Source organism: Heloderma suspectum, chromosome 5, assembly GCF_057233095.1.
Source record: "Heloderma suspectum isolate Gila_16-S chromosome 5, 16-S_ref, whole genome shotgun sequence".
Taxonomy (NCBI): domain Eukaryota; kingdom Metazoa; phylum Chordata; class Lepidosauria; order Squamata; family Helodermatidae; genus Heloderma; species Heloderma suspectum.
Genome location: NC_139462.1, coordinates 39,009,423 through 39,035,967, shown reverse-complemented (window position 1 = coordinate 39,035,967; position 26,545 = coordinate 39,009,423). Strand labels below are relative to the sequence as shown.

At 42.9% G+C, this 26,545-nt stretch overlaps 1 protein-coding gene across 2 annotated transcripts; it reads left to right on the top strand.

Moving 5' to 3' along the window:
• The first annotated feature begins 422 nt into the window (after positions 1 to 422).
• Positions 423 to 26,254, top strand: LOC146343804 (complement factor I-like). Of its 2 annotated transcripts, XM_084855848.1 has the most exons (14): positions 423 to 516; positions 688 to 943; positions 1,596 to 1,770; positions 7,018 to 7,187; positions 9,047 to 9,157; positions 11,462 to 11,572; positions 12,431 to 12,460; positions 13,467 to 13,496; positions 14,686 to 14,721; positions 16,715 to 16,818; positions 18,367 to 18,473; positions 21,013 to 21,293; positions 23,454 to 23,555; positions 25,619 to 26,254. In XM_084855848.1, the coding sequence occupies exons 1-14, from the start codon at positions 433 to 435 to the stop codon at positions 25,822 to 25,824; spliced, it is 1,803 nt and encodes a 600-aa protein (XP_084711974.1). In that variant the 5' UTR covers positions 423 to 432; the 3' UTR covers positions 25,825 to 26,254. The 2 variants fall into 2 exon arrangements, with proteins under 2 accessions (XP_084711974.1, XP_084711975.1); XM_084855849.1 differs by lacking the exon at positions 12,431 to 12,460.
• The last annotated feature ends 291 nt before the right edge of the window (positions 26,255 to 26,545 follow it).

The following is a 26,545-nucleotide window of genomic DNA, read 5'->3' as shown; positions in this document are numbered from 1 at the left end:
AATACTTCTTTATCCGTTTCCAAGGAATTGAGCAACTGACCAAACACAACCTTGAAAACTCAGCCTCCTGTCAGTTAAATATGCAAACCACAGCCAGTTCTCATTTGTGATTTACGACTGCTCCAAAGAAATAGTTATAGGAAGTAGCTACCTAATAATGTGAAAGTGTTCAGCCAAGGTATGTGAGAGTTAGGCACGGAGCAGTACATTCCTATTGGGATCTTCTGTCCTCTTACTTATTTACTTCTCTTTTCTTGCAGTTAGACTGAAACTAAGGAAGAAGGATCTTCTTTAAGGGTTTGGTGCCATCAGTGCACATGGGGGTTCCACTGATTTCACAACTATCTTTTTAAATATTTGCAGTTGGTTAAAAATTAAACACAAGCAGCAGTCTGAGGCTGGGAAGAATTCTAGAGAAAGAAAGTATTCTAAATGTACAGACAACTCTCCGCCATGAAACTATTATTAGCTCTTGGGTTTAGTTTATGCCTATCACTTCATATTTTGGGAGAAAAGGTAAGGTTTTGGTTTAAATAAAATAACAGGTGTAGTGGAGAAGCATATTTTATTTGTCGCATTTTAAGGTTTGCATTTCTTTTTTAAATGTGTTTGCCACTGATCTGAAACAAGTGTTTAAAAAATATCTGACTTATTTTATATATTACTCAGTAGTATTTCTTTTTCTAGCAAGAATCATACCTGATAGAAGACTGTGTAAACCACAGATATACTCAAAATTCCTGTGAGAAAGTTTTTTGCCAGCCATGGCAGAGGTGTGTGGGGGGCTCCTGCTTATGTAAGCTACCCTATCAGTGCCCCAAAAATGCCAGTTTGGTTTGTTCTTCTGACCGGATGAAATTCCCAAATTACTGTTCTCTAAAGAGCTTTGAATGTCGACATCAAAGGAGCAAATTTCTGAACAGAGGAATTTGTGACCAGCAAGGTAAAAACATCTTTTATGTCTCCTTTTCTGCTTCTGTACCATTCTCTGGAAGTCTTTAAGGATGGAGAGTAGAAGCATTCTGACACATGCTGTCCTAGTGATTCTGTAAAATTTGGGCCAAACTAGATGTGAAGTTTTACATGTGGTTTGCCCTTGCCTAGTTGCTTTTCTCTCACAAATAGCTAGCATGGGCAAGGGAGAGATGGACTGGGGCATTGGCATGGTGGGAGGGGGCATTGTCCCTGCTATGGTCCTGATTGGATTTGGGTTGCAGGGCACACCAGCTATTTACAATGGGAGGAAAGCTCCCATTGGCTCCATGTTTGCATTTATGTAAAAATGGATTAGTAAGGCCTTTTGGCATAACAATGTATTGAAATGGAGATAAATTTACGTTATTTGTTCATGTATTTATTGGAAATATTTCTACCCTGCTCCTAATTTGCATTAATCCCAAAATGGTTTATAGCAACAACATAAAACAATCCAGTCAAATAACTTCTCTCATACTCTGGTCCTATTATTTGAGTGCTCTTGCCTCAGTGGGGATATCATACACCGGTAAGTTCAGAGTTAGTGGGTTTTATCCTTATAACTGTGTTTGGTAAACTGAACAGATATGGATGTTAGAAGACTTCGCTTTGTTTTCTAGACAGTTTTCAAACTTTCTTGGACCCTGGAAATGCATCATCAGAGGAAACTGGAAATAAACCATCAGAGGGAATTGTTCAAGTCAAAGTGAATCAGCCCCAGAAGACATTTATATGTGGGCATGGATGGGATATGCATGAAGCAAATGTGGCCTGCAGAGATCTTGGCTTTCCACAGTAAGAGATTCTGGGATAGAATGCAGAGCCTTTCATGCTGATAAATGTGATATTGAAAGGATGGTGCCAGCACTAATTAGCAAAGTTCCAGCATCTTCTAAAATGTCTTCATTATGAATTAGAAGGTCAAGGTCATATGCCTGTGGTAGAACACATACTTTGCATGCATAAGGTCTCAGATTCAATCCCTGGTACTTCTAGTGAAAGGATCTTGGGCAGCAGGGCTCGGAAAAATCTCTTCTGAGTTCAGGGGGAGCTGCTGAACATGCTTAGTGGTGTAATGGTAAATGTTGAAGTGCGGGTAAGGAGGAAAAAAGATGGGATATAAATGTAATAAATAAATAATAAATTAATTAATTGTCCATTCAAGACCAAACCACTCCAAAAGACTTTGTTCTGGTGTAGGGAATATATTTGTTTGGATAATTCAGGTACTGAATTCACAGCTATTGTGAGAATTTGGCTCTGTTTTTATTTTGTTGTTTTAACGTTTTATTATGTGTTTAATGTACTGTACACTGCCCAAAGGACTTTGGTTATTGGGCAGCTTACAAATACAATAAATAGATAAGCACCTTGAATAGCTCCTTTAGAGTTCTGACTGGTTCTGACTGAAATCCGGAGCGGATTTGCCACCGTAATGACATCAGAGCCACCAGCCTCAACTACACCACGGCTTATACCATGTCAGACTATTTCCCCATTCTAACTCAGTATTGTCTTTCCTCTGACTGGCCATGGCTCTCCAGGGGTCTTGGGCAACTAATTCCTTCATCACATAGGAAGGTGCCATATACTGTATCAGACCATTGGGTCTATCTAGTTCAGTGTCATCTCTACACTGACTGACTTCAGCTCTCCAGGGTTTCAGGCAGGTCTCTTTCCCTGCCCTACCTAAAGATACTGAGGACTGAACATGGGTCCTTCTACATCCAAAGCATGTGCTCTGCCACTGAGAGCCAGCGTGGTACATTGGTTACAGTGCTGGACTGTGGCTCAGGAGATCCGGGTTCTAGTCCCCACTCGGCCATGCAGCTCACTGGGTAACTTTGGGCCGGTCACTGATTCTCAGCCTAACCTACCTCACAGGGTTGTTGTGAGGATAAAATGGAGACGAGAAGGAGGACCATAAGCTGCCTTGGGTTCCTTGCAAAAGGAAAAACAACAGGATATAAATGTAATAAAAAAAATAAATTATGGCACCTCCTGATATGAGGCAGCTTCATATTTTGAGAGATACGAATTACCCTGTAAAGCTGGGCAATGTTTATTTACATGTATATCTCTCCTTTTCTCCAAGGAGCTCAAGGCAGCATATATGGTTTCCCTCCACCCCCCATTTTATCCTCACAACAACCCTGTGAGGTAGGTTAAGCTGAGAGATGGTGACTGGTCTAAGGTCACCCACTAAGCTTCATGGCTGATGGACGATTTGAAAGTGGGTCTCCAAGTCCTACTCTGACACTGACCACTACACCACGCCGATGGGATTCTTGGCATTTTGTATTAACGTATCGACCTCTGGGTCACTGTTCTAGTAAAGCTATGATAAGAATGTTGCAGTGATGGAATCCTGATATCCTGCTCTGTTCTGGAAATGAAAATTGGTGCTATTGCAGTGAAATTGACACAATTTTACTTGCATATTTAATTAATGTACATCTTTATTATTTTAATTTATACCCCACTGCATGATTTAAAACTCTTCAGGCCTCCTTTCAACAACTAAAAACAATAACACAAAATCAATTACAATACAAGAAAATTAATTAAAGATAAAAACAGCATAAGTAGCCATTACAAATCCATTATAAGGGTTCAAATACAATATCACAAATATGAAATAAAATTCACCTTCCCCCAAATACTTGCCAGAACAAGACCTTCCAAAAACAGACCTTCTCTACAGACCTTCTAGACCTTTTAGACAGAGCATCTAGACATCCTAGACAGACCTTTTAGGGCGCAATCCTATGGCCGCTAGTCAGCGGCTAGATGGGCATAGGACAGGTCAGTTCCCAGAAACCGACTTCAGAGCCCACGCTCCGAGGTCGGTTCCCTGAGAACCGATCTACACCCCCTCCCGCGCTGCCTCATAGGCAGCGCAGATCAGCCCCACACTGCACTTGTAAGAGGAGCGCAGAGCAGCGAAAATGAGGCGTTCCTGGGGGCAGGCCCGGGCAGGGAGGACAGAAGTGCCTTTCTAATGCTTCCGATGCATTGTCCAGCCTCCGCCCCCCAATCTCTGACTTTCCATGGCTAGACAGCTGAAATTGGCTGTCTAGCTGCAAATGCAGGTCGGCTGAAGCGCGGAGGAGAAATCCCCTCCATGTTGATCCTGCCCTGCATTGGATAGGCGGTCGCCTCCGAGTTCGGCAGCGGCCACCTATCCTGATAGGATTGCGCCCTCTGACTCTAAACTTCTAGACCTCTAGATCTTGTAGACAGACCTCCTAAAGCCCTAGGCCTTCTAGAGCTCTAGACCTTCTAGATAGACTTTCTAGACCTCACAGACCTAGACAGACTTTCTAGACCTCAACAGACCTTCTAAAAACCAAAATTGAGAAGGTCTGCTGAACAAAGTTCCATAATGGAGGCGCCACCACGAGAATGCCCTGCCCCTTGCACCAGCCAACCTATTATCAGATAACACCTTGTATTTGGAGCAAGGCTCCATCTGTTGAACTAAAGACATGGGGAGGTTCATACTGGAGGAGATATTCTCTGAGATTCCCTAGATCCAAGCCATTTACAGTGCAATCCTATAATGTCTATTCAGAAGTTAGCCCCAATGAATGCGATAAAACTTAGTCCCAGGTAAATGTGAATAGGATTATAGCTTTAAAGGTGAACATTGAATTATTGCCTGGAAACCGCTTGGGAGCCAATGTAGATATTTTGGCATAAATGTAATGTGTTCCCTGCATCCAGCCAATTCCCATTAAAAGGCAGACTGACAAAGTCTCAGCCAATTTAAGTTTACAGACTATCTTCAAAAGCAGACCTATATAAAGTGTGTTCCATTAGTCTCATCTTGGAAATTACCAAGGCATGTATAATAGTCATCTGGACAAAGGTGAGGTATGCGCTGAAGCTGATAAAAAGCACTTCCTGACCACAGATGCCAAACCCAGGCATTAGGCTGGATTGCACAGCTGAACAGGGGGGCCATCAGTGCCTAGATCCATCAGACTGACCACCATCTGACATCTTCATCTTGTCTTCTGCTTACTCATTCTCATCTAGTGTGCCACTGACTTCAGTCACCTGTCAAGGTTTAAACTGCCTCATGCTGACAGTAGTCTCCAGGGGTCACGGACAGAGCTCTTTTCCATCACCTGTTGCCTGATGCCTTGCGATAGTTTTGGACCTGAAGCAGCGCCGGCTCCAGGTTTCTGAGGGCCCTTGGGCAAGACACCCTCACTGGGCCCCCTCCTTCAGCAAGTCTATCTTTTCGCCACCATTGTCACCAGCTGCTATGGTTCCTCATCCTCTTTCCCATTATTGCTACCACTTGCTTGCTTGACAGCTAGTGAGCAAGTAGGCAGCGGCATCTACTGCTTCTCCTACTCACTACCATCATTGACTGGGCCAGAACAAGAGGCAGGGGAACAAGCAGGTTTCAAAAAGGTTACAATGGTGAAGAGGAGAAGCACATCCAGGGGGGTCTTGTCAGTGGGCCCCTGCTGGGATGTGGGCCTTGGCAGGTGCCCAAGAATACCTACCCTTAACACTCTGATTCTAGGATGGCCTGTTCCTCACCCAGATACTCTAGGGATACATCTTTTAAAAGCGAATCAATTTAAAAGTGAATAGAATGAGTGCCATTTTGGCAGAAAGATGGGATATAAATTAAATAAAGAAATATACACACATTTTCCAATTTGTATTCATTCTGCACATTCAAGACATGTACATTTGGTAAAGGAGGAGAGTGAGATATAAAAGCATGGAGGAGGGTCAAAAGAGGCAAACCATTGCCCATACAGAGGTAAACCATTGTGCAGAACATCAGAGCCCCATCCACTGAATTCTGGAAGCCCAACCCAGTTTCCTTTGGAGTTCATTTGAAACACTCTTTCAAACAGCTCTCCATAGTTGTGAGGCCTAAAAACCATAAAACGTCTGTTCAAAATTCCATGAGCGCATCACATATACATACAACCATAGCTCTACAGTGTTGCCCACAGTGTGGAATCAGTGTTTGAAATCACCAGCAGAAAGCCAGTCTTCTGGTCTTTCTCTTCTCCTCCTTTGTGACTGCATGGACTCCTGGCATAAAAGCTGGGGTTTCAAAGACCTTTGCAAAGACCTGTGCTTTTCTCTTTGTCTGTTGGAAAGTTACAGTAAGACATAAGTAATTGGATCTGTGCACTAATGGCCTCCCAAAATTCTCCACCCTATTTGTCTGCAGAGAAATTGGGGGGACAATTTCACTGAATTTCTCGAGGAGGAGGAGGAATTCTCTAGCAGTTTCTCATAGATAAGGTCACCATTGGAAGGGCTTGTAGCACAGCTTCTTTCCTTTTTTCCTAAGGTTTTTTTTCCCCCCTGAAACAGCACCAAGTATATTGGCAGGCTGGCCCCATTTTTCATCCACCCAAGGCAGGTATGAGCAGGGCAGTGTGGTGTCTGGCCCCAGGGAAGAGGTGCAGCTCAGGCTGTGAAAAATCTGTCCTCCAATTCCTGAAAATTTTCTTCCCCCATGAAAGGGGCTTCTACTGTTCTGCCTAATCCTCAGGGTGTTTTTAATTCATTTTTGTGGTGTTTTTGAGCGTATCTAATCAATGCAAGGCAGCCAAGGATGCTGTGAGTGTTTTCTTTCTATTACACGTCTCTCCATTGCTCTGCAGCCTCCCAGGCTGCCTGCACTTTCTGATCTGAAAAAGCCCTGTGGGAGGAATTACCTCATGATGTCTTCCCCTGGGCTTTAATTGACATGTGGGAAATCAAGGAGGCTACCGGCTGCTGGAGAGATTATGGTAAAATGAAAATAAGATGCTCGCACACATTCCTCATCCACCAGTAAGGTAAGCACAAGAAATGCAAACCCAGCCCATAAGAATTTCTCCAAAATTTTCTTCGCCATTGAATTTCTTTTCCAAAGCCATTTCTTTTCTATCAAATTGAATGAGAATGGCTGAAAAATATGTGGGAGAATTTTTCAGCACAGCACCTTAAATAATACATGTGGTTCTTGGGACAGTGATAATCTCCCATGCACTTTGTTGTTGCTGCATTACACAGTGGGGCTGATTCCACAGAGCTGGTCGACCTAACCAACGCCTCGGACTCCTTGGAATGCCTTACAGCAACTTGCAGAGGGATAGAAACCACCCTAGCTGAATGCGCATTAACTAGATTGAATCTGACCAATCCGAAAGTGGCTAAGGTGGTGTGCCACAAATCGAATAAAGGTTGGTAAAGTACGTTTCATGGGGAAACCATGTGTACAGTTAGCCATTTCTGAGTTTATAGTTAAAGGACAAAGATGACAAGTAGGACCTGCAACAACACTTTGCAGTGTAAGCGCTCCTTTTCAGTGTTCCAGCCAGCTGTGTCCTCTTCCAGAATATTCCATTCTATAACCCGCTCCTGACATACAACAGACACACCAAATTGTGTGGTTACTGAGCATGGTCAGCCCCCACTGAGGGGGAGGGGGGGTAAAGTTATTTTAGTTTCTTCCTAAAGATTCCCCCCCCCCTACTTCTGCAAGGCTTGGGGTGTCCCTGAACAATAGCTCTTTGTTTTTCCTTCAGTAGCCCCAGTTTGCTGACATAGTTGCCATCACTCAGCAGCATCTGACGTCACTATTAGCATATAGATAGGTAGGTTCCTCTAATTTTGGTGGGGCTGTGCTTGCATTCTGGGTTTCAGTCAGAACCAGCCAGAACTCTAAAGGAGCTATCCAAGGTGCTGAATCCTAACTCCAAAAATGGGTTCAGCACCTTAGATAGCTCCTTTAGAATGCTGGCTGGTTCTAACTAAAACCAAGAATGGAAGCACTGCCCCACTGAAATCGGAGCCACCAGCCTCTACTGGTTGCCTGTTATTTCTTAGAATCATTGAATAGTAGGGTTGGAAGGGGCCTACAAGGCCATCGAGTCCAACCCCCTGCTCAGTGCAGGAATCCAAGTCAGAGCATCCCTGACAAATGGCTGTCCAGCCTCGTCTTGAAGGCTTCCAGTGTGGGAGAGCCCACCACCTCCCCAGGTAATTGGTTCCATTGTCGTATTGCTCTTACAGTCAGGAAGTTTTTCCTGATGTTCAGACGGAATCTGGCTTCCTGTAACTTGAGCCCATTATTCCGTGTCCTGCACTCTGGGATGATCGAGAAAAGATCCTGGCCTTCTTCTCTGTGACAACCTTTCAAGTACTTGAAGAGTGCTATCATATGTCCCCTCAGTCTTCTCTTCTCAAGGCAAAACATGCCCAGTTCTTTGCTGCTGCTGTTTATGTAGCCAATCAGTGGTTACTCTTTGCTTTAATTCTCTTGCTATTTTTGTGCTTTTTTATGCTTGTGGATTAATGTTTTGTTTTTGTTAGCTCCCTTGGGCTTATTATTGATCCAAAGGAATTTTATTTATTTATTTATTCATTCATTCATTCATTTCATTTCTATACCGCACAATTGCCGAAGCTATCTGGGCGGTTCACAAAAAGAAGCACTGACTTGCATTTAACAACTGAAACAGAGACAGCCAATTGTGCAGAACAGTAAAGCCCCATGCTTTGAGGTCATTGGTGCTATTGTGGATTTATTCTAGAATGTCATCCTCTTAAATTAGACCAGGCAGGGGTGGGGAACTTCCAGGGGTCAGGAGCCACACTAGCCCCTGGATGCCAGCGCCCTCCCTGATGCTCCTATTTGCACCACTGCCTCTGCTACTCTGAAATTTGATGGCATGATGGTGGGGGCGAGGGGAACCATTTAAAATGAAAATCAGCAGTTTGCCAATTTCAGCAGCATGGTGGTGGCTGCAAAAAGGGACTATTTTTAATTAAAATAACCCCTTTTGCTGCCACTGCCACCACACCACCAAAATTTAGCAGCAAACCACTGATTTTCCTTTTAAAAGGGGCTTTTTTCCCCCGTCACTGTGCCACTGAATTTTGGCAGTGGGGCAGCAGCAGGGCAAATGGGAGCCTCAGAAAAAGCTTGGTGAGGTCACATAGAGCCCACAGACCACATGTTGCCCACTCCTGACATAGACATTTCTTTTTCTGCAGCAGAATATTTTACCAAAATATTGTTTCTCATCCAACTTGACAGTATGCTCCTCCAGAGAATTCCGTTGTGTCAATGGAAAATGTATCCCTTCAGAGAAAACATGCAATGGGATCAATGACTGTGGAGACTTAAGTGATGAAATGTGTTGCAAAGGTATACTATTTGTAATCATTCTTCTTTTCCCATGTTATCCGATGTATACAAATGAATGATTGTTAAAGATGCTTCCAAGCTATGTGGCTGTTAAACAAATGCATAAAACACAGTCCATCTGTGTTTAGTTTAAGAGTTAGAAGGTATCTCATCTTTCCTCAAACAAGTCAGATATTAATTAAGACTTATATGCTGCTTTTAAATCAAAATGTTCAAGGTGGCTTACAAAAGAATCCAATTAAAAACAACATTGAAAGAAATATTGATTTGATTTAAAATTTTACCCACTTTTCTTTATTACATAAACTCAAAGCAGCTACACCCCAAAATCATAAAAAGCATAGAACACAATAAACACACTGAGTTACAATAAGAACTGTTCAAATTTCAATCCCTCTCTTAATCTCTAGCATAGAATTTGCTGTTGCAGCGAATGGGCAACTTCATTGTTCTTTCGACTGTGACCCCAAGGTCTTTCTTGGTTAATCACTGGCAGTTCACACCCCTTTATTGTGTGTGTCGATTTAGTGTGCTTTGCGTCACTTGACAACTGCTTACATTGAATCTCGTTAGCCATTTTGCCCATTCACCTAATTTGGAGAGATCCTTTTGAGCTCTTAGCAATCTGCTTGTTTTTTGCCCAAAGGTAACTTTTTTCTGGCCCAGGGATATTGAGTGGAGTCTTTGATTGTGCCCCCACCCCTCACTGTCCTAAACTGTACAGTTTATGGCATTTCAACATTTTCTCTAGTCATTTCGCAATAAGGTGTTTTGAGTTTATGTAAACATCCCTTCCTTCTATATATAAGAGGCAGATTGACAGCCCTATCTCATCCACACAGGTAAGGCCCTGGTTTCCATCTCTGTATTGCAGATTTCATACAATACAGTCGCTAGCCCTACCCTCAAATTTCCTGATCCTGATGGAGATCTTCATATATTCAGCAGTAAACTTCACTACAATATTTTGAGGTGACTTTTTACCAAATACATGTTCAGTTTTCCTATCCCACCATAGTCTCTAATCAAACAAAGTTTCTGAAGTCCTGCAAAACCTATTTTGTGGGACAGGAAAATGAATACCTACATGAGCAATAGTGGCTCTATTTTGCACTTTCAAATCTCTGGGAAAGTATTGCCTCTACTCAGCTTTGAAAGTAGTGTTGTGGAGGTGTCACTGTCTCTTTCTTTTTTTTTTTCTTGCGTGCCCCTCCCGCTCCCCCGCCTAGCATAATCTCTGGTCAAACCAGTTTTGTTGGTATTCAGTGCTAGAAAAATACAAAATATCCTCAAAAGCTTGACAAGCAGTGCTGCAAAAATATAAACATTTGAGGACACAATCCTATGCATGTTTGGACAGAAAAAAGTCCTACAACTCCCAGCATTCCCCAGCCAGTATGACAGTAAGAACACAAGCCAGCATGACTTTTTTCTGCCCAAACATGATTGCACTAAGTGTGTCAGTTTATAGGCACCTACTGGATCATGCCATGTAACACATTTGACTCCCTCATCCCCAGAACAGTTAAAACTAAAAAAAAAAAAAAATCACTATTAAAATTAATGTCACCTAACATTAAATAAAAATTAATGTCAACTAAACTGCTCTCTGTGTAAGAACTGTGTAAGTAAAAAAGAGGGGCAGGGGAAAACGCAAAACGACTTCTGTTTCTCTCTCAGTGAAACCCAACCATTTCCTTTTTGTTTTGCTTTGTTTTCAAGATATGGAGGACCCACTTATCCACCAGAGATCATGGCTGGGAGCTTTATTTAAAATGTTCTAATCATGTGGGCAGGAACAACTGTACTGGTGTTTCCTCATGGAATTTACACACACCTCCCAGGGACATGCTAATTCTATGGCAGGATTTGACCAGACAGGGTTATTTAATCATAGTCTCTAACCACGCAGAATCCACTCAAGTATAAGCAGCTCCTGCACCACTGAGAGAAAACGTAAAGGGGACCTCTCTCAGGAGTAAAACTCATTAGACCAAAAGCTACTTGTTAGTACCACAGGAATAGTAAGAGGGAAGTTAGTTTCACTTCTCCACAAAAATAAGCACTGGCACGCATCTTTACAGGCACTCACACACATACCTACACACACACACAGGAACAGAAGAGTTGGCATACCCAATAAAAATATATAAAATCTTACATTTCCTGTTTAAAGTGTGTGTGTGTGTGTGAGAGAGAGACACACAAGCACACACACTTGAATCTGATGTAATGTGTTTGGTATAATCTTCTGCTGTTCATGCACTCTTGTCTTATGTATACCGGATGATTTCTTTCCAATAGCATGCCGGACAGGTGGCTTCCACTGTCAGTCGGATGTGTGTATTCCAGAGAGGTACTGCTGTAACAATGAAATAGATTGCCTAACAGGAGAAGACGAAAATCGCCAGTATTGTAAGCACAGACTTGTTAATTATCTGTGGCTAGCTTCAAATAGTCAGTTTCTCCCTGTGTAAATGGATCTAGACAAGCTTCAACCTTCGGCCTAGCTAAAATTGTGATGACAATCAAAACCATCACAAAATCAAGCTTTTCACACAACCTAGTAGGATTCTCACCACTTGGTAAGTGGGTGTTTCTTGGCACAAAGCATGTCTTGCTTCAGTTGCCCATTAATGCCCCATTGTCTCCCGTCAACAGTCGTATTTTAATGTTTTAACTTTTGTAAACTGCCCAGAGAGCTTTGGCTATGGGGCAGTAGAGAAATGTGATAGATAGATAGATAGATAGATAGATAGATAGATAGACAGACCAAAATCTAAACAGAGTCCCATAATCAGGAGGAGATGCTTATTGTAATTGAGTAGATTACTCGATTTGCAGTTTGATTTAAAGTTATAAAATTTACAACTGCCTTTTTGTTCTTGTTGTTGTTAGATATACAACCCGCCCCACTGAAATGGCTATGGTAGCTAACCATACGGAGGGAGCAATCCTATGGCCACTAGACGTTGTCTAGAGGGCCATAGGATATGCTCATTTCTGGGAACCAGCCTCAGATCCTGTGCTCTGAGGTCGGTTCCTGGAAAACTGACCTCCCCCCTCGTCTGCGCTGCCTTGGAGGCAGTGTGGAGAAGCCCCGTCCTCCACGCTCTCAAGACAAATGCGGAGCGACTGAAAAGGGGCATTCTGGGTGAGTGGAGCTGCGTAGATGACACATCCAATGTGTTGTATGGCAGCTTCCTCTCCTGGTCAGGCCCCCCGCTTCTAGACAGTCTTTTAGTTTTGCATAAATGTGTTTGTTTTGAATAGGTGATGAAAGACGGGAGGAAAATAAAAGAGGTAATTTGGATTTGGATTTTTGTATTATTTTACTGTGCTGTTTATTTATGGTTCCATTTTTAAAGGCAAAAGGCTTCCAATTTTTATGTTGCCTTCTCAGAAGTGCTTAGCATCATGTCTAGTTTGGCCCTTAACATTAACTTACTGAGCAATTTCCATATGTAGCTCTGAGCCACACCCACAAAATTTCCACCTAGGGCAGCGTCTCCCAGCCAGTTCTAATGAAACATTTCTAGTTAAGTTGGAACATTTGTTGTGACTGGCAACATCCATCAGAACGATACTGAAAAATATTTTGAGTGATGTTCAGTAATGGAGGGAGCAATCCTACCAGGATAGGCGGCCGCCTCCGAACTTGGAGTCAACCGCCTATCCAACGCAGGGCAAGAGAAGCACGGAGGGTTTCGTCCCTTCCGCACCTCAGCCACTCTGCATTTGCGGCTAGGCAGCTGATTTCGGCTGTCTAGCCACGGGAAGTTAGAGTGTGGGAAGCAGTGGCTGGACAACATGTAGGATGTGTTGTACCGGATTTCCGACTTCCCCACCCCGGCACGCCCCCAGGAACGCTTCTTATGAGCACAGAGCATGGGACTGTTCCGCACTGCCTACAAGGCAGCGTGAGAGGGGGTGAAAGTCAGTTCCCAGGGATTGACCTATCCTACGGCCATCTAGCTGCTGACTAGCGGCCATAGGATTGTGCCCTTAAGTTGCTAACTGGACATTTAGAAATGGCCTGGTTTTCTCTTGAGTCTTTAAAAGCAAATTTGATATGTAGGTATTACCAGGTCACATTTTTCACAATGTGGAGATAAAAATTATGACCTGCTAATAAATACAAAGTGCTATTAAAGGTCAGCTACAGGAAAATCAACCTTTCTCTGAAATATAAATATGTATAAAGTAAGCCAATCTAGTTCATACCGTAGTGTATATTGGTACTTTTGTGTGTAAACTGTACTTATTTTTGTATCTTTTAGTTTTGCATAAATGTGTTTGCTTTAAATAGGTGACAAAAGACACGAGGAAAATGAAAGAGGTAATATTTTGTATTTTTATATTATTTTATTGTGCCATTTATTTATTGTTCCATTTTTAATGGCGGGAGGCTCCTAATTTTTATGTTTCCTTCTTAAAAGTGCTTAGCATCAAAATTTCCACCCAACTCCCAGCTAGCTCTAGTGAAAAATATTCCTAGTTAACTTGGAATATTTGTGGTGGATGGTAACATCAATCAGAATAATAGTGAAAAATATTTTGAGTGATGTTCATCGACTTAAGGAGCAATCCTATGGCCGCTAGACACTGTCTAGTGGGCCATAGGATGTGCTCATTTCTGGGAACCGACCTCAGAGCCCGCACTCCGAGGTCAGTTCCTGGAAAGCTAACCACCCCTCTCATCCGTGCTGCCTCGGAGGCAGCGTGGAGAAGCCCCATCCTCCGCACTCTCAAGACGAGCGCGGAGCTACTGAAAAGGGGCAGGGCTGGGAGTGTTTTGGGGTGGGGAGAGCAGAGCTGTGTGTATGACACATCCAATGTGTTGTACGGCAGCTTCCTCTCCTGGTTGGCCCCCCCGCCACTAGACAGCCAAAAACGGCTGTCTATTGAAAAACAGCAAGGCAGGAGAGGCGCAGAGAGAATGATCCCCCTGTGCCTTTCCTGCCTTGCTTTGGATAGGCTGTCACCTCCAAGTTCGGAGGCGGCCACCTATCTAGTTAGGATTGCGCCCTTAAGTTGCTAACTGGACATTAAAAAATGGCCTGGTTTGCTCTTAAGCTTTTAAAAGCAGATTTGATGTGTAGGTATTAGCTGGTCACGTTTTACATAATGTAGATATAAAAAATGCGACATGCTAACACATCCAGAACTATTGAAAGTCACCTACAGGGAACTCCTCAAAAGTTGGCAATCCTAGATGCTTCCAGATGGAAAGTTGGCAACACGGGATGCTTCCAGTTGGAAGACACGTAGTGCTCCCAATCAAAAAGCATTTCTCAACAATTCTGTCTTTTCCTCCTTAATGGATTTTTTTTTCTAGTAAGACAAAATATGGAAGAAGTGGTAGGAAAACGTGGGAGGACTACAGATTGATGATGACATCACCTGGATCCCTTGTAAAATTCAGTAAACGAGGCCCCCTGTCAATCAAGGGGTTGAAACAAACATCTGAACCTACAGTTCGAATTACAATAATTTAAAACTAGTTGTAAATTCTTGTTTTACTGCAGACGTAACAAGAAAAGCTGAAGAGTCCATGGATGAAGGTAAATGTGCATGAATAGACCAGGAGCCAATCTACATGGAAACGGGTTTTGAGGCGGTTCTGTTTAAATACAGATTTTCATGAAATTAAGTTAGCTCTTCCTGGGGCAAACGGTAGCCAGTAATGCAGTGTATACATTAAAACAATCCGTTTGCATGGGGCAAACAAGTAGAACAGAACATCATCAAAGGGCTAGGTGCGGGGACGTGGGGAGGCTGGCTTGCCCCAGTTAAGCTTTCATAAAGTTAGTAAGGCTCTGCATATCTTTGCACTTCCATACATAACAGCCTCCTTATGCTCCCCTCCCCACTTGTGCTCAGTGAATATTTAAAGGGAGAGGCAGCGATGGAGCGCAGGGCAAAACAGCGTCCTTTCAAAGCAGCAGGGCTGACTCCTATCCCCAAGGCAACAAGTTACTTCCAGGTAAACATAAGGCCCCGCCCCATGCAACTCTTCCCTTCTGCAAATCAGCACCGCTTCCACCAGCCCACACTGAAGCCAGCTGTGCTCACATGGACTCCCAAACTGCACTGAAACTGCAGTGACTGGAAAACCCACCACAAATAGAGTTTTTAAAAAACCCGGATTTAGGGCAAGAAATGCTGCATTAGCTACAGGGATAGGTGTGCGTCATCTGACATGATCAACTTGGAGGCGGAGCAGAACTGGAGTAAAAGCCTGATGTAGATGAGCCCCAGATGGCATTTTCTTAGATTGCTTTTAGAAAGACTAACAGCCTAGTCCTGTTCATGTTGACTCAGAAGATTTACATGCAAGCAAGTGTGCATAGGATAGTAATCTCAGGCTGATTTCACACATGCAGTCACTAATTCCCTTGAAAATGCATCTGTATTGGATGAAAAGCTTGCATGTGTCACTGTTTGCATGCGTGAATCAGGCCTAACAGAAGGATTCAAGGTTCTGCAGAGCTGTGTGGCTCAACAACTTCTTCTTCATGTTTTGAAAAATAGTTGTCTGGCTGTCCTTTTTTCAGACCTTGAAATCCCTGGGATGCGGTTGCATTTTCAAGAACATTTTATGCCTCATCTGAATGGAGACTGAAAGACAGTTGCTTAAAACTAAATATTGTCCATGATAAAATATGGCCTAAATGCCTCTGAACCATAACATAATCCCACTTATCTATCATTACAAAAACTTTCCATATGAATTTGGCTGTCTTGTAAAACAACCACGACATAAATAGGCCTATTGCTACGGTTATAACAAACTTGGTAGAAACCTGGGACTTAACAAAAGGGATGAACGTTCCTTGATGGCTTTCATTTTTGGGATGTCATGGAACCCATCTAAGTTTGAGGAGGAGACAGAGACAAACGATAGAAGGGGGTCTAATATAGGCAGAGATAGGAGGCTTTGCCATATTTCAGATTAGACGCACAGAGTTTCAAGCTGACTTTAACTGAAGCAGTGCAGTTGCTCTCTTTGGGAGTATAATGCAGGATTAGCAGTTGTGCTGCCATATTTAGAAGTCTATTTGCTCTCCCTGTACTCCGCTTGTATATTTGAAAATGAACTGATATGACAAAGATGCTATAAGTCTCTACTGTGGTCTCTCACCCATAGGAAACAAAATGCAGTAGTGCTTCCTCATAACTTCTCACCATTCAGGGAAGCGGAGAGAGCATAACAGTATGTTATGCCCAAGGTTGCCCTAGATATACGTATATAATACTCTGCACAGCCATAGAGCTGTATGTGTCATACGTGTTGGAATCTGGGTGACCGGCCAGATGGGCGATTAATAAATTTAATAATAATAATAATAATAATAATAATAATAATAATAATAATAATAATCGCAGGCCAGCACAAGGGCTCAGACGAATAGGGTGGTAGCACTGTAACATTCTGGAAATTATTAAAATAATGAAGAGGTCATAGAAATTGAATCATAAAGCAATTTTTGTTTCAAGACACAAATAGAGGTGAGTACATTACGAGTATGCTCCTATTTATCTGTTTCATTAAAGAAAGAAAAAAGTTGAAAGCACTTTTACCTCGCCTACACTGTGGCATTCCAAACCGCATGGTTACTCGTCGGAAGCGAATTCTGGGCGGATATACTGCAGGACAGGTAAACAGAAAAAAGTGGTAGCAGGCAAAACAGCTACTGTAATGGCAGGATTGTTTTTACTAATGCATCTTAATATATTTTTTAGTCATGTAGAAGTGGTACAAACAACCTAGTAATCCATGGTGAAGAGTGAAGTTTTGAGTACAATTGAAAAAAGGAAAATAGGAGTGAAGTTTACACAGAAATGTTGTTTTTCTTTCTCCCTTCTCCATCCCCTCTTATCTCAATCATAAGGCAGGGAGCCAGGATGGGCAGCACAGGTAAAATTAATGTAACACTCCAGTTATTGGATTGTACTGCATTCTCAGCTGCTGACTGGTTCAGCAGATTAAAGATGGGTACAACAACAATAACAGGGGTGTTGCTTTGCCTGGGCCCATGGGATCCCAGGCCCAAATCTATTTTCCTGTGCTAGAGCCCTGAGCGTCCTTTGGTGCCAATAGAGAAGGGTTTTTTCAGCCTAATTGCCATGCAGGTGGCAATTTTCAAGGGGGATTGCAGCTGGGGAGGGAAGGGTTAACTCTCCCTTCCCCTCATGCTGCAACACCCCCTGCAAAATCTCTCCCTGCGTAGCAATTAAGCTTAGAAAAATTGTTTTCCATTGGTTCAGGATGATCAAGGGCAGGGTACAAATTAATTGAAGGATTTATTTTAAGACAATTTCAGTGAGAAATTGGCTAGCTTTGCCTGCTGTGAAATGTAAGCAAATCCTAGTACTTATTTCCAAATCTGCAGATATAGACAGAAATGTAAATGAGCAGATTTATGCAGATTGTTGTCCTATGGGCCTGGTCCTCAGAGCCTCTACGTGCCTAGAAATGCCCATCAACAACGACAAGAAAACATGCAAATATTCATTCATTTATTATATTTCTATACCACCCAATAGCCAAAGTTCTCTGGGTGGTTAACAAAAATTAAAAACCATTACAATATATGATACAAAATACAAAAAAAATACATAAAAGCCATATAAAAAGATAGCGCACACAGATAACATATATCTAAAAACAATTTGCTAAACTATCAGCCAAGGACCTAATTAAAACTCATTATATGCTGCCAAATGCCTGAGAGAAGAGGGCAGTTTTAACCTGGTGCCGAAAAGATATAATGTTGGCACCAGGCGGGCCTCATCGGGGAGATCATTCTACAATTGGGGGGCCACCACCAAAAAGGCCTTCTGTCTTATTGCCACCCTCCAAGCCTTCCTCAGAGGAGGCACCCAGAGAAGGGCCTTGGATGCTGAGCATAGTGTACATGTCGGTTCATGTGGGAGAGGCGCTCCATCAGGTATTGTGGTCCCAAGCATGTAAGGCTTTATAGGTTAACACCAGCACCTTGCATTGGGTTCAGAAACATACAGGCAGCCAGTGTGAACAGGCTGGAATTGGTGTTATAGGTTCGGACCTTCTTGTCCCTGTTATCATTCTGGCCACTACTATTCATATATACAAGTATTATGAATTGCAAGACAGTTTTATTAAAATAGTGCAACATGTGGGCACAAGAAGAGGTTTGGAATGACTCATACCACTTTTTTTGCAGGATGAATTTCCATGGCAAGTAGCAATTAGAAGTGAAAATGAAAGAGTGAACTGTGGTGGGGTTTATATTGGGGGCTGTTGGATTTTGACTGCTGCACATTGTGTTAGGTAAGTGGTCTGGAGGATTTCTGAATGTTGTTATGAATAAATCAAATGTACGTGGTATTTATTACATAGATTTTACGTGTAAAATGTAGGAAGGTGTAGATAAACAAAATAAAATAAAGGCAACAGTTAGAAATACAAACAACCAAAAATGTTAAAAGTGCTACTAGCCCTTAAGTATTGTGGGATCTATGGGAGGTATAATGTTCTATTAACTTACAAGTATTATAAATATTTATGTTTGGATCCCATATGAGATACATGTGATTATAGTTTGTAATAAACCATATGCACGCCTTTTTTGTGCATATTAGAGTGTAGTAATACATTAACGTGCTTTTTAGTACTTTTGGTTGCTTGGAAGATACAGATAACCATGTGGGTGGTGTGGGAAAATATGGGAAGGTGTGGATAACCATGTGAGAATTTGGGAGCCACTAGCCACATCCAACTTTCTGGAAATAATTTCAAACAAAGCACAATGTGTGAATGTGTAGTGTGGCATATTCCCTGGTTCAGAGGTTCTTTCAAAATATGTTACCAGCATGTATGCAACCCTGGGTTACCTGTTTAACCACACATATTCAAATTCCTCAAACAACCAGATGCCATCTTAGAATAAGATTGAATTCTTCACTCTAGATATAGGGCATACAGACTTTTCTATTTCTAGAATCACTCTCTCAGACAAGATCCGTCATTTGTTTTTTTACTATAAAAATATCTGCATAACAATACAAAATGCAAGGCTTATACATGCATAGATTTAAACAATCATTCAACATCATCTTAAATTAAGGCTTTTAAGTAGAGCAATAATGATTGTTAGTTTCAAGGTTACTAAGATTGTTTACAGGCAACATGTTGGGGGTAGCTGATCCAGAAGGAAAGTTCCCAATGTTGTGTGTTCAACGTCTTCTTTATATATTCTTTGGAGGCTATCAAATGTGTTTAGATTGTTTTTACTTCATTTATTTACGTCCCATTAAACTACATTCCTAAGGATATAGTTTTATTCTTAAATCACTTATGTCTAAATAACATCTCCTCTTATTGAGATAAATGACTAGAACAAAACACATACACACACACTGTCAGGGTGGACACTGAGCCCATAGAATCCCAGAGTAGTTCTGATTCTGAGGAAGAGGAGTTGCTCCTGGGAAAGGAGCGCGCTCCTCTTTCCCAGGGCCAACAGCTGACGGAGATTCCTCCCACCAGCATTCCTAGCTTAGATAGCAGTCTTGGGAGAGACAGAGTGCGGGAAGCAGACTTGATGGACGTGCGACACCGACGCAGAGAGCGGCGCCAAATGGAGGGCACAGAAAGGAGGCGTAGTGCCCGGTTGGCGCGCAAACAATGGCTGCGCCCAGAGGATCCAAGGGAAATGGGGAGGGACTCTCCCTAGTCCTTAAGTTCAGGGGTCTGCCAGTAATTCCCTTTCAAACGGGGACCAACTGTTCCAACGTAGGGCATAGGTACTCTGCTGCTCATATCTAGTTGCTAACGGTAGAGTTGTTAAGTTGTAAAAGAGGAATAAAGCTTTGAAAAGAATCCATTTGTCTGTGTCTGGACTTGGCTACTGGATTAGACTGAGAGAGGCCTCCAAGGAGCCCTTGACACACACACACACACACACACGAATCCCATGACAAGTTGCAGGTGCATTTGTGACATGAAAATTATTTCTCTGACTCCATCCTGTCTTGTCAGTATGTGTCCGCAAAACATGTATTCCGTATTTAAGATTTTAAAAAATCCTCCTCTTACCTTACCTGATTACATTCCTGTTTTCATGATCCATGTAATTTCTTTTATGATTCCATGAGGGTGATGCTACTATAAATTTAATATGGGTACCGACCCCGCTGGTGCCCCAAGTGCAAAACTTGGCACCTATTGTTTGGATTCCATTTTTATCAGTAAAGAGTACCAATGAGCCAATCATTAATTACTAATGGTTTGGCATTTCTGTTTCCAATCTGGGAAGCCTCAAAGATAAGATATTCAATTACTCTTGTACCAAAAGGCCAAGTTGAGTTGCATTGGGCTTTGGCATTTCATATTTTAATCCAGAATTCTCTTGGAGGAATCTAATTATTGAATTTCCTAACTTTATAGCGGGGCCAAAGTGGTGCAAATATGGATGATTGCCTGACTATACTCGTGGGACTATACTACCATAGATATGGACAAGGAAGAATCTCTTGTTTTAAAGCATCTGCAGTTGTCTGACAAATACTGGGATACGATAACTAATATAGTATATTGGAAAAGACTATATCTTATCCCAATTTTTGTCAGGCAACAGTTGGTTGGACTGGAATATATTTCCTTTTGTCTTTATCTTAAAGTATCTGCACACAAAATCTGCCCGTATATGCAGTCTGGCCTCAAATAGTCATATCATGTCTCAGATGCAGTTGATCTACTCAACTTGTTTTCAGAAAGTCCTAGAACACTGGGCATATTTATTTGGATATTCAAGTAGATATTCATTTATACAAACCAACTGACTAATAAACACTTTTCTTTTTTGCAGAATGAGCCGCATACATCTTTATAAGATATGGACTGGCATGTTAAACACAGTACAATTGAATACTGGAATAGAAACCTTTACTGTAAATAAAATGATAATCCATGAGAACTATAATCCCAGAACATACGAAAATGACATTGCTTTGATGGAGCTGAAAGTCAAGGACAGAATAAATCGTACATGTTCTCCACCTCACTCTGTGCCAGTCTGCATTCCCTGGTCACAATATATGTTCAGAGGCGGTTACCGGTGCAAAGTGTCTGGCTGGGGACTCGCCGAAGGTAATTAGAATTTGCCAATTGATTGTTTTTGTGATGGTGACATTGTCTGCATTTTCTCTGACCCCTCTTTCCCCAGTAGCTTGCCAAGCTGCAAAGGGTCTTACTTTGCGTACGCCCCTTTCATTGCAGCGGCAGGACCCGCTCATTTCGTACACTTGTTGTATCGTTTATGTTCCCTGTTGGTCTCAGCTGCTCCTCCAGATAGTTGATACCCCTGGCCTTTCCAAAAGAAAGCACAACACTTCAAGATACAGAGACCAGACGAGGGACCATCCCTTCTAGTTTAAGCACAGTGGTCTCTCTCTGCCTTAGGAGGAGGAGGCAGGCATTTGTCAGATGCCAGAATCGCCATGCTTTACTAGCATCCTGCAACTTGAAGAACATCCTCCCGCCCATCGGAAAGCTGCCTTGTCAGGGAGGGAGCACCAAGATCTATGGCCTTAAGCAACGCATAGCTTCATGGGAACATAGGAAGCTGCCTTACAACTGGTCCACCTAGCCCAGTACTGTCAACACTGACTGGCAGCAGCTCTGCAGGGTTTCACCCAGGATTCTTTCTAGCCCTACCTGGAGATGCCAGGGATTGAACCTGGGGCCTTCTGCATGCAAAGCAGGTGCTCCACCACTGAGCTGCAGTCCTTCCGTTTCATAGCCCACTGCATAATGCCCAACCATCTTGCCCATGTCAGGATTAGTGTTCACCTTTGGTTTGCACCTCATCTTCACACTCATGGAGTGGGCGGGTGGAGGAAGGGGACACTTTCCCTGGGCTTAAAGATCCAAGGAAGCCTGGACTGGCCTGCAAGCCCATTACTATGAAGGGGAAAGAAATGGAGAGTTGAGAAATGTTTATGAAAAGTTATATCCCTGTATCTGCATGGGGGTGTCCAGATCCCAAGGCAGGAGGGAGTAACACAGTTTGGCCACAGCACCCTAATGGTCCCAGGGACAGGGCTAGCGGTGCAGCTGAACACAGATGAGAAAATGAGTCATGTTTCTGGCATATAGAAGAACTGGCATGAGATATCTGGGAGACAGTGCTGGCTCCAGGTTTTGACGGCTCTTGGGCAAGACACTGTCAATGGGCCCCATCCCTCAGTGAGTCTACATACTCACCAACATAGTCACCAGCTGCTATTGCTCTGCATCCTCTTTCTTACCGTTGCTACCACTTGCTTGCTTGACAGGCAGAGAGTCCAGGAAGCAGTGGCATCTCCTGCTCATCCTTCTCACCACTATTGTTGTCAGAGCCAGAGTGAGAGGCAGAAGAACAAGCAGGTTGCAAAGGTGAAGAGGAGGAGCAAGTCCAGGGGGCTCTTGTTAGTGGTTCCCTGCAGGGGTGTGGGCCCTTGGCCACTGCCCAACCATGCCTACCCTTAATGCTGGCCCTGGAGAGTGACGTTCTCTCCACTCATGTGTAGTTAATATTCATACATGCCATATTACCATGTCTAGCTATAAATACAGATCAGGTAGCTAGAAATGTAAGGAGCTTGAACAAATGGAACTAAAGATGTGGAAGCACATTGATCAATCTTCTAATTTTTCAGAATAGGGAAGGCCTTTCGGAGGGATGGAGGAGGAAGGGGCAGTGTTCCAAGTTTCTTCTGGCCAAGGGAAATGATACTTGGCTACAGCTCTCACTGTGCTTGTCATTTTCCTCTGCCACTTCACACAGCTCCCCACTGCAGCTGAATGTGAGAGTCTCTTCACCCCCTGGGCCAGTACCAGCCGATGAAATTCAGATATGGAGATGCCCATGAAACTATCTTGCAATATTGGTTGACCATGCCCTCATAACCCTTTTTGTTCAGTGGTTTGCAGTGGAGTGGTGAAAATGGCTGAAATGGTGTGGTGAGCTATTCCTGCAGACAACTTGCCACAAGGTGCACCTCTCACATAAGTACATTATAAGGAGCTTCCATTTATATGGAAGTTCTTTCTCGTCTGACTTGGCAGAGAGGCTCACCAGATGGGGATAAAACTGGATCAATCTAGCCACTAATGTTCAGGGATGAGTTTGTGGTCAACAAATGTCCAGAAGGACACATTGGGGAGACATGGGTGTCTGAAGATAATACAGCGAAGCATGATTGCAATAATATTCTGTATTGTCTGTCTTGTCTTTTTTTCTGGCTTTGCCAAACATTTTTTCTTTAGGTTTTACAAAACAGTTTGGCCTTAAATGGGGCTACATTTCTATAATGGAAAACTGTTCTGATATCTACAAGGAACGGTATTTTGAAGGAATGGAATGTGCAGGTGAGCATGAACTTTGACACCCCTATCCTGATGCAAATTAATGAACCAGTATGTCAAGTTGCCAGCCTTCGGTCTCTTTTTTGTGATCAATCAGAGAAGTCAAAGTGCAAAATAATTGCTTTCATTATGCAAACTACAGTCAGATCAGTAGTGCTTCAGGTTACAATCAAAATCTACAAACAGCAGCAAAGTACTAAGTCTCTAGACAGCTTTGTGTAATACAGGACACCTTAGGCTACAAACAACTCTCTTTGATTAATGCACTAAGTTAGACAGTTGCAATGAAGACTGGCTCCGGCCATCTCTTTGACAACCTGAGTGGCTGGTTAAGCCTCTCCCGTAGGGTGGGTCTTTCCAAAGGGACCTTTGCTGCGTGGCCAGCCTTTTGGAATGCCTCACCAGCTGATGTTGCTCTTCTCACCTAGTCCGATGTCTCACCTTGGGGTCTCACCTTGGGATCTCACATTTCTAACTCCTCCTCCTCCCCCAGCTCTGGCATTCCCACGGGTGAAGTGGGCCCTGGCTGGCTGCTTTCCAACTGATTAGTTTGCACCTAGACAACCTCCACTCTGTTAGTCTCCTGCAACTGTGGCGTGTCAGCAAACCCTTCCACCTCCTCCCCTTCGGACTCTGAATCAGTTACCATACCTTTTGGGGGTGCCTCTGCAGAGGTGCTAGCCCAATCCCTACACAGTATTACATAAGTTGGGCCAACAAATTTTGGTGCCTGAGACCAACTTCTCCCCCTCTTCCCGGCACTCCCTATGGTGATAACAATGTCAGAGTGGCCACTGATTTAGCAAAATAACTAAATACCTCTCAATCCATTCCAGGAAAATTACTGGCACCTCAGGTGCAGGCCAGGGTTTATCATGCAATTATCCTGTCTCATTCATGGAATTTTAAGGGTGCGGGCGGGGAGGATCCAGACTAGGGACGGACAAATCTGTCAGTTTCACTTTCTCCCGTATTCAGATGTTTTTGATCGCAAGTTCTTGCCATCCCCTTTATGAAGACAGGTTGGTAAGTTCTTATCAAGCAAACAACCAAACCAAATTCTCACCCATCTGCTCCAAATTCAATAGGTACAGCTATTCCTAGCACGGAGAGGACTGTCCTCTACCTGTCTGCATGTAGCAGATAAAGATGAGGAACCTGTAAAAAAGAGAGAGAGAGAGAGAGAGAGAGAGAGAGAGATGGCAACCCTAGTTGAGCACCCAGACACTGAAGAGCAAAGCACTGAAATCTCTCGGCCTGGATGGACAGATCTGTCAGTTTTGCTTTCTCCCACATACAAATGTTTAAATCTCAAATTCTTTCCATCCCATTTATGAAAAAAAAAAGTTAAGCATGTTGGTAAGTTCTTATCAAAAAATGAATCCAGTGGAATTCTCACCCATTCCTAGTCCGGACAACATTATCTTCCACTTGTAACCCTCCCATGTTCTCCCACGGCTTCTTCCATCTTTTTCTCTTTCCATAAACAAGCTGTTAAAGAGAAAAAGACAGAATAGCGGCACAATGTATTTTGACTGGTAGCCCCAGGAACCCCCTGTCTGGAAACACCCGCAGTCTATGTGCATTGTGGGCTATCTACAAAACAGGTTGTGCATTGTCTTGACTGTCGTCTGTCTCAAGAGTGTTACAGTGGCTTAGGGCGCAAGCTTATGGAGATAGTCATCAGCCTCTGAACGCAGATGGTGAGGACTATCCAATGCAGGGCGGCTGGAGCACAGAGGCGATTTCACCTGTCTAGCTGGGGAGCTTTGGGGGCGGGGGGAGGCTGGGAGGTGCATAGGAAGCTGTGTAACACAGCTTCCGTGGTCCCCTCCCCTCCCCACCCCCGGGACCACCCCCTTTTCCCCATCTCTGCACTCCATTTCCGAGCACGTAGCTGGCGTGGAGACAACCGTGCCAGCTACAAGGGGGAGGAGGCGAGGAGTGTGGTTTCTGGGAAACAAGGTCAGAGTCTAGTGGCCATTGGATTTCTCCCTTAACTGAGAATGAAACTGAACTTGCAATTACATTAGAGGAAACAACCTTCTTTGCTTTTCTCTTTTCAGGAACACACGATGGCTCTGTAGATTCCTGTAAAGGTGACTCAGGAGGACCTTTGGTTTGTTTTGACTCTAATAATGTGGGATATCTTTGGGGTATTGTGAGTTGGGGTGAAAACTGTGGCGAAAAGGGACACCCTGGAGTTTATACAAAAGTGGCCCATTATTTTGATTGGATCAGCCATCATACTCGAATAAATTTCATTTCTTGATAGAATGTGTGATTTTTGGAATAGAAATATTTCCTCTTCCTGCCTTGCAATAACAAAATATAAAGACTGGCTAGAAAACTAGGGGCTTAATCCTGCCAAATGTAAGCATTGTAAACCCCATTAGTTTCAATGGGAGAGATGTATAGCGCAATCCTAAACATGTTTCCTCAAAAGGAAGTTGTGGTGAGTTGAATAGGGCTTTTTCCCAATTAACTGTATGTAGGATTAGAACTTTAAGACTGTTAAAAATCTATGGTACATAACTCTGTCTGGATTATCCCCTGGAAATAAGCACTTAGGACTCGTGGAATTCTGCATTTCAATAATTTTAAAATTCTGTTGGCCTTCTATAACCAGCTATTACATGTTTTCTTGTACTCACACTGTATATTCAAATAAAAGTGATGCAGCCATCAAGGATTTTTTGTATAACGGTTTTTTTAATTAGATTTTCTCAGTATGCTGCACTGTTGAGTAGATGTTATAACAATGAACAGAGAATATTCAGGCATCTTAGCCTACAGACCTAGAATCCCACTAATTCATTTCACACCAATTCGGAAGCTTCAGAACTCAAAGTAGTCAAAATATATCAAACTACACAAATACTTTCTTCTGTAGAAACAAAGGATACACAGTGTCATAAGCAAGCCTCTATAACGGACTTGGGAACATAAGAAACTGCCTTATACTGAGTCAGATCATTGGTCCATCTAGCCCA

Excerpts from the sequence above, each read along its gene's own strand:
- LOC146343804 (XM_084855848.1), top strand. The coding sequence starts at position 433 with ATGTACAGACAACTCTCCGCCATGAAACTATTATTAGCTCTTGGGTTT. Across the intron at positions 1,771-7,017 it reads AGAGATCTTGGCTTTCCACA|TGGGGCTGATTCCACAGAGC; the intron begins GTAAGAGATTCT and ends TGCATTACACAG. Across the intron at positions 16,819-18,366 it reads GCGGATATACTGCAGGACAG|GATGAATTTCCATGGCAAGT; the intron begins GTAAACAGAAAA and ends CTTTTTTTGCAG.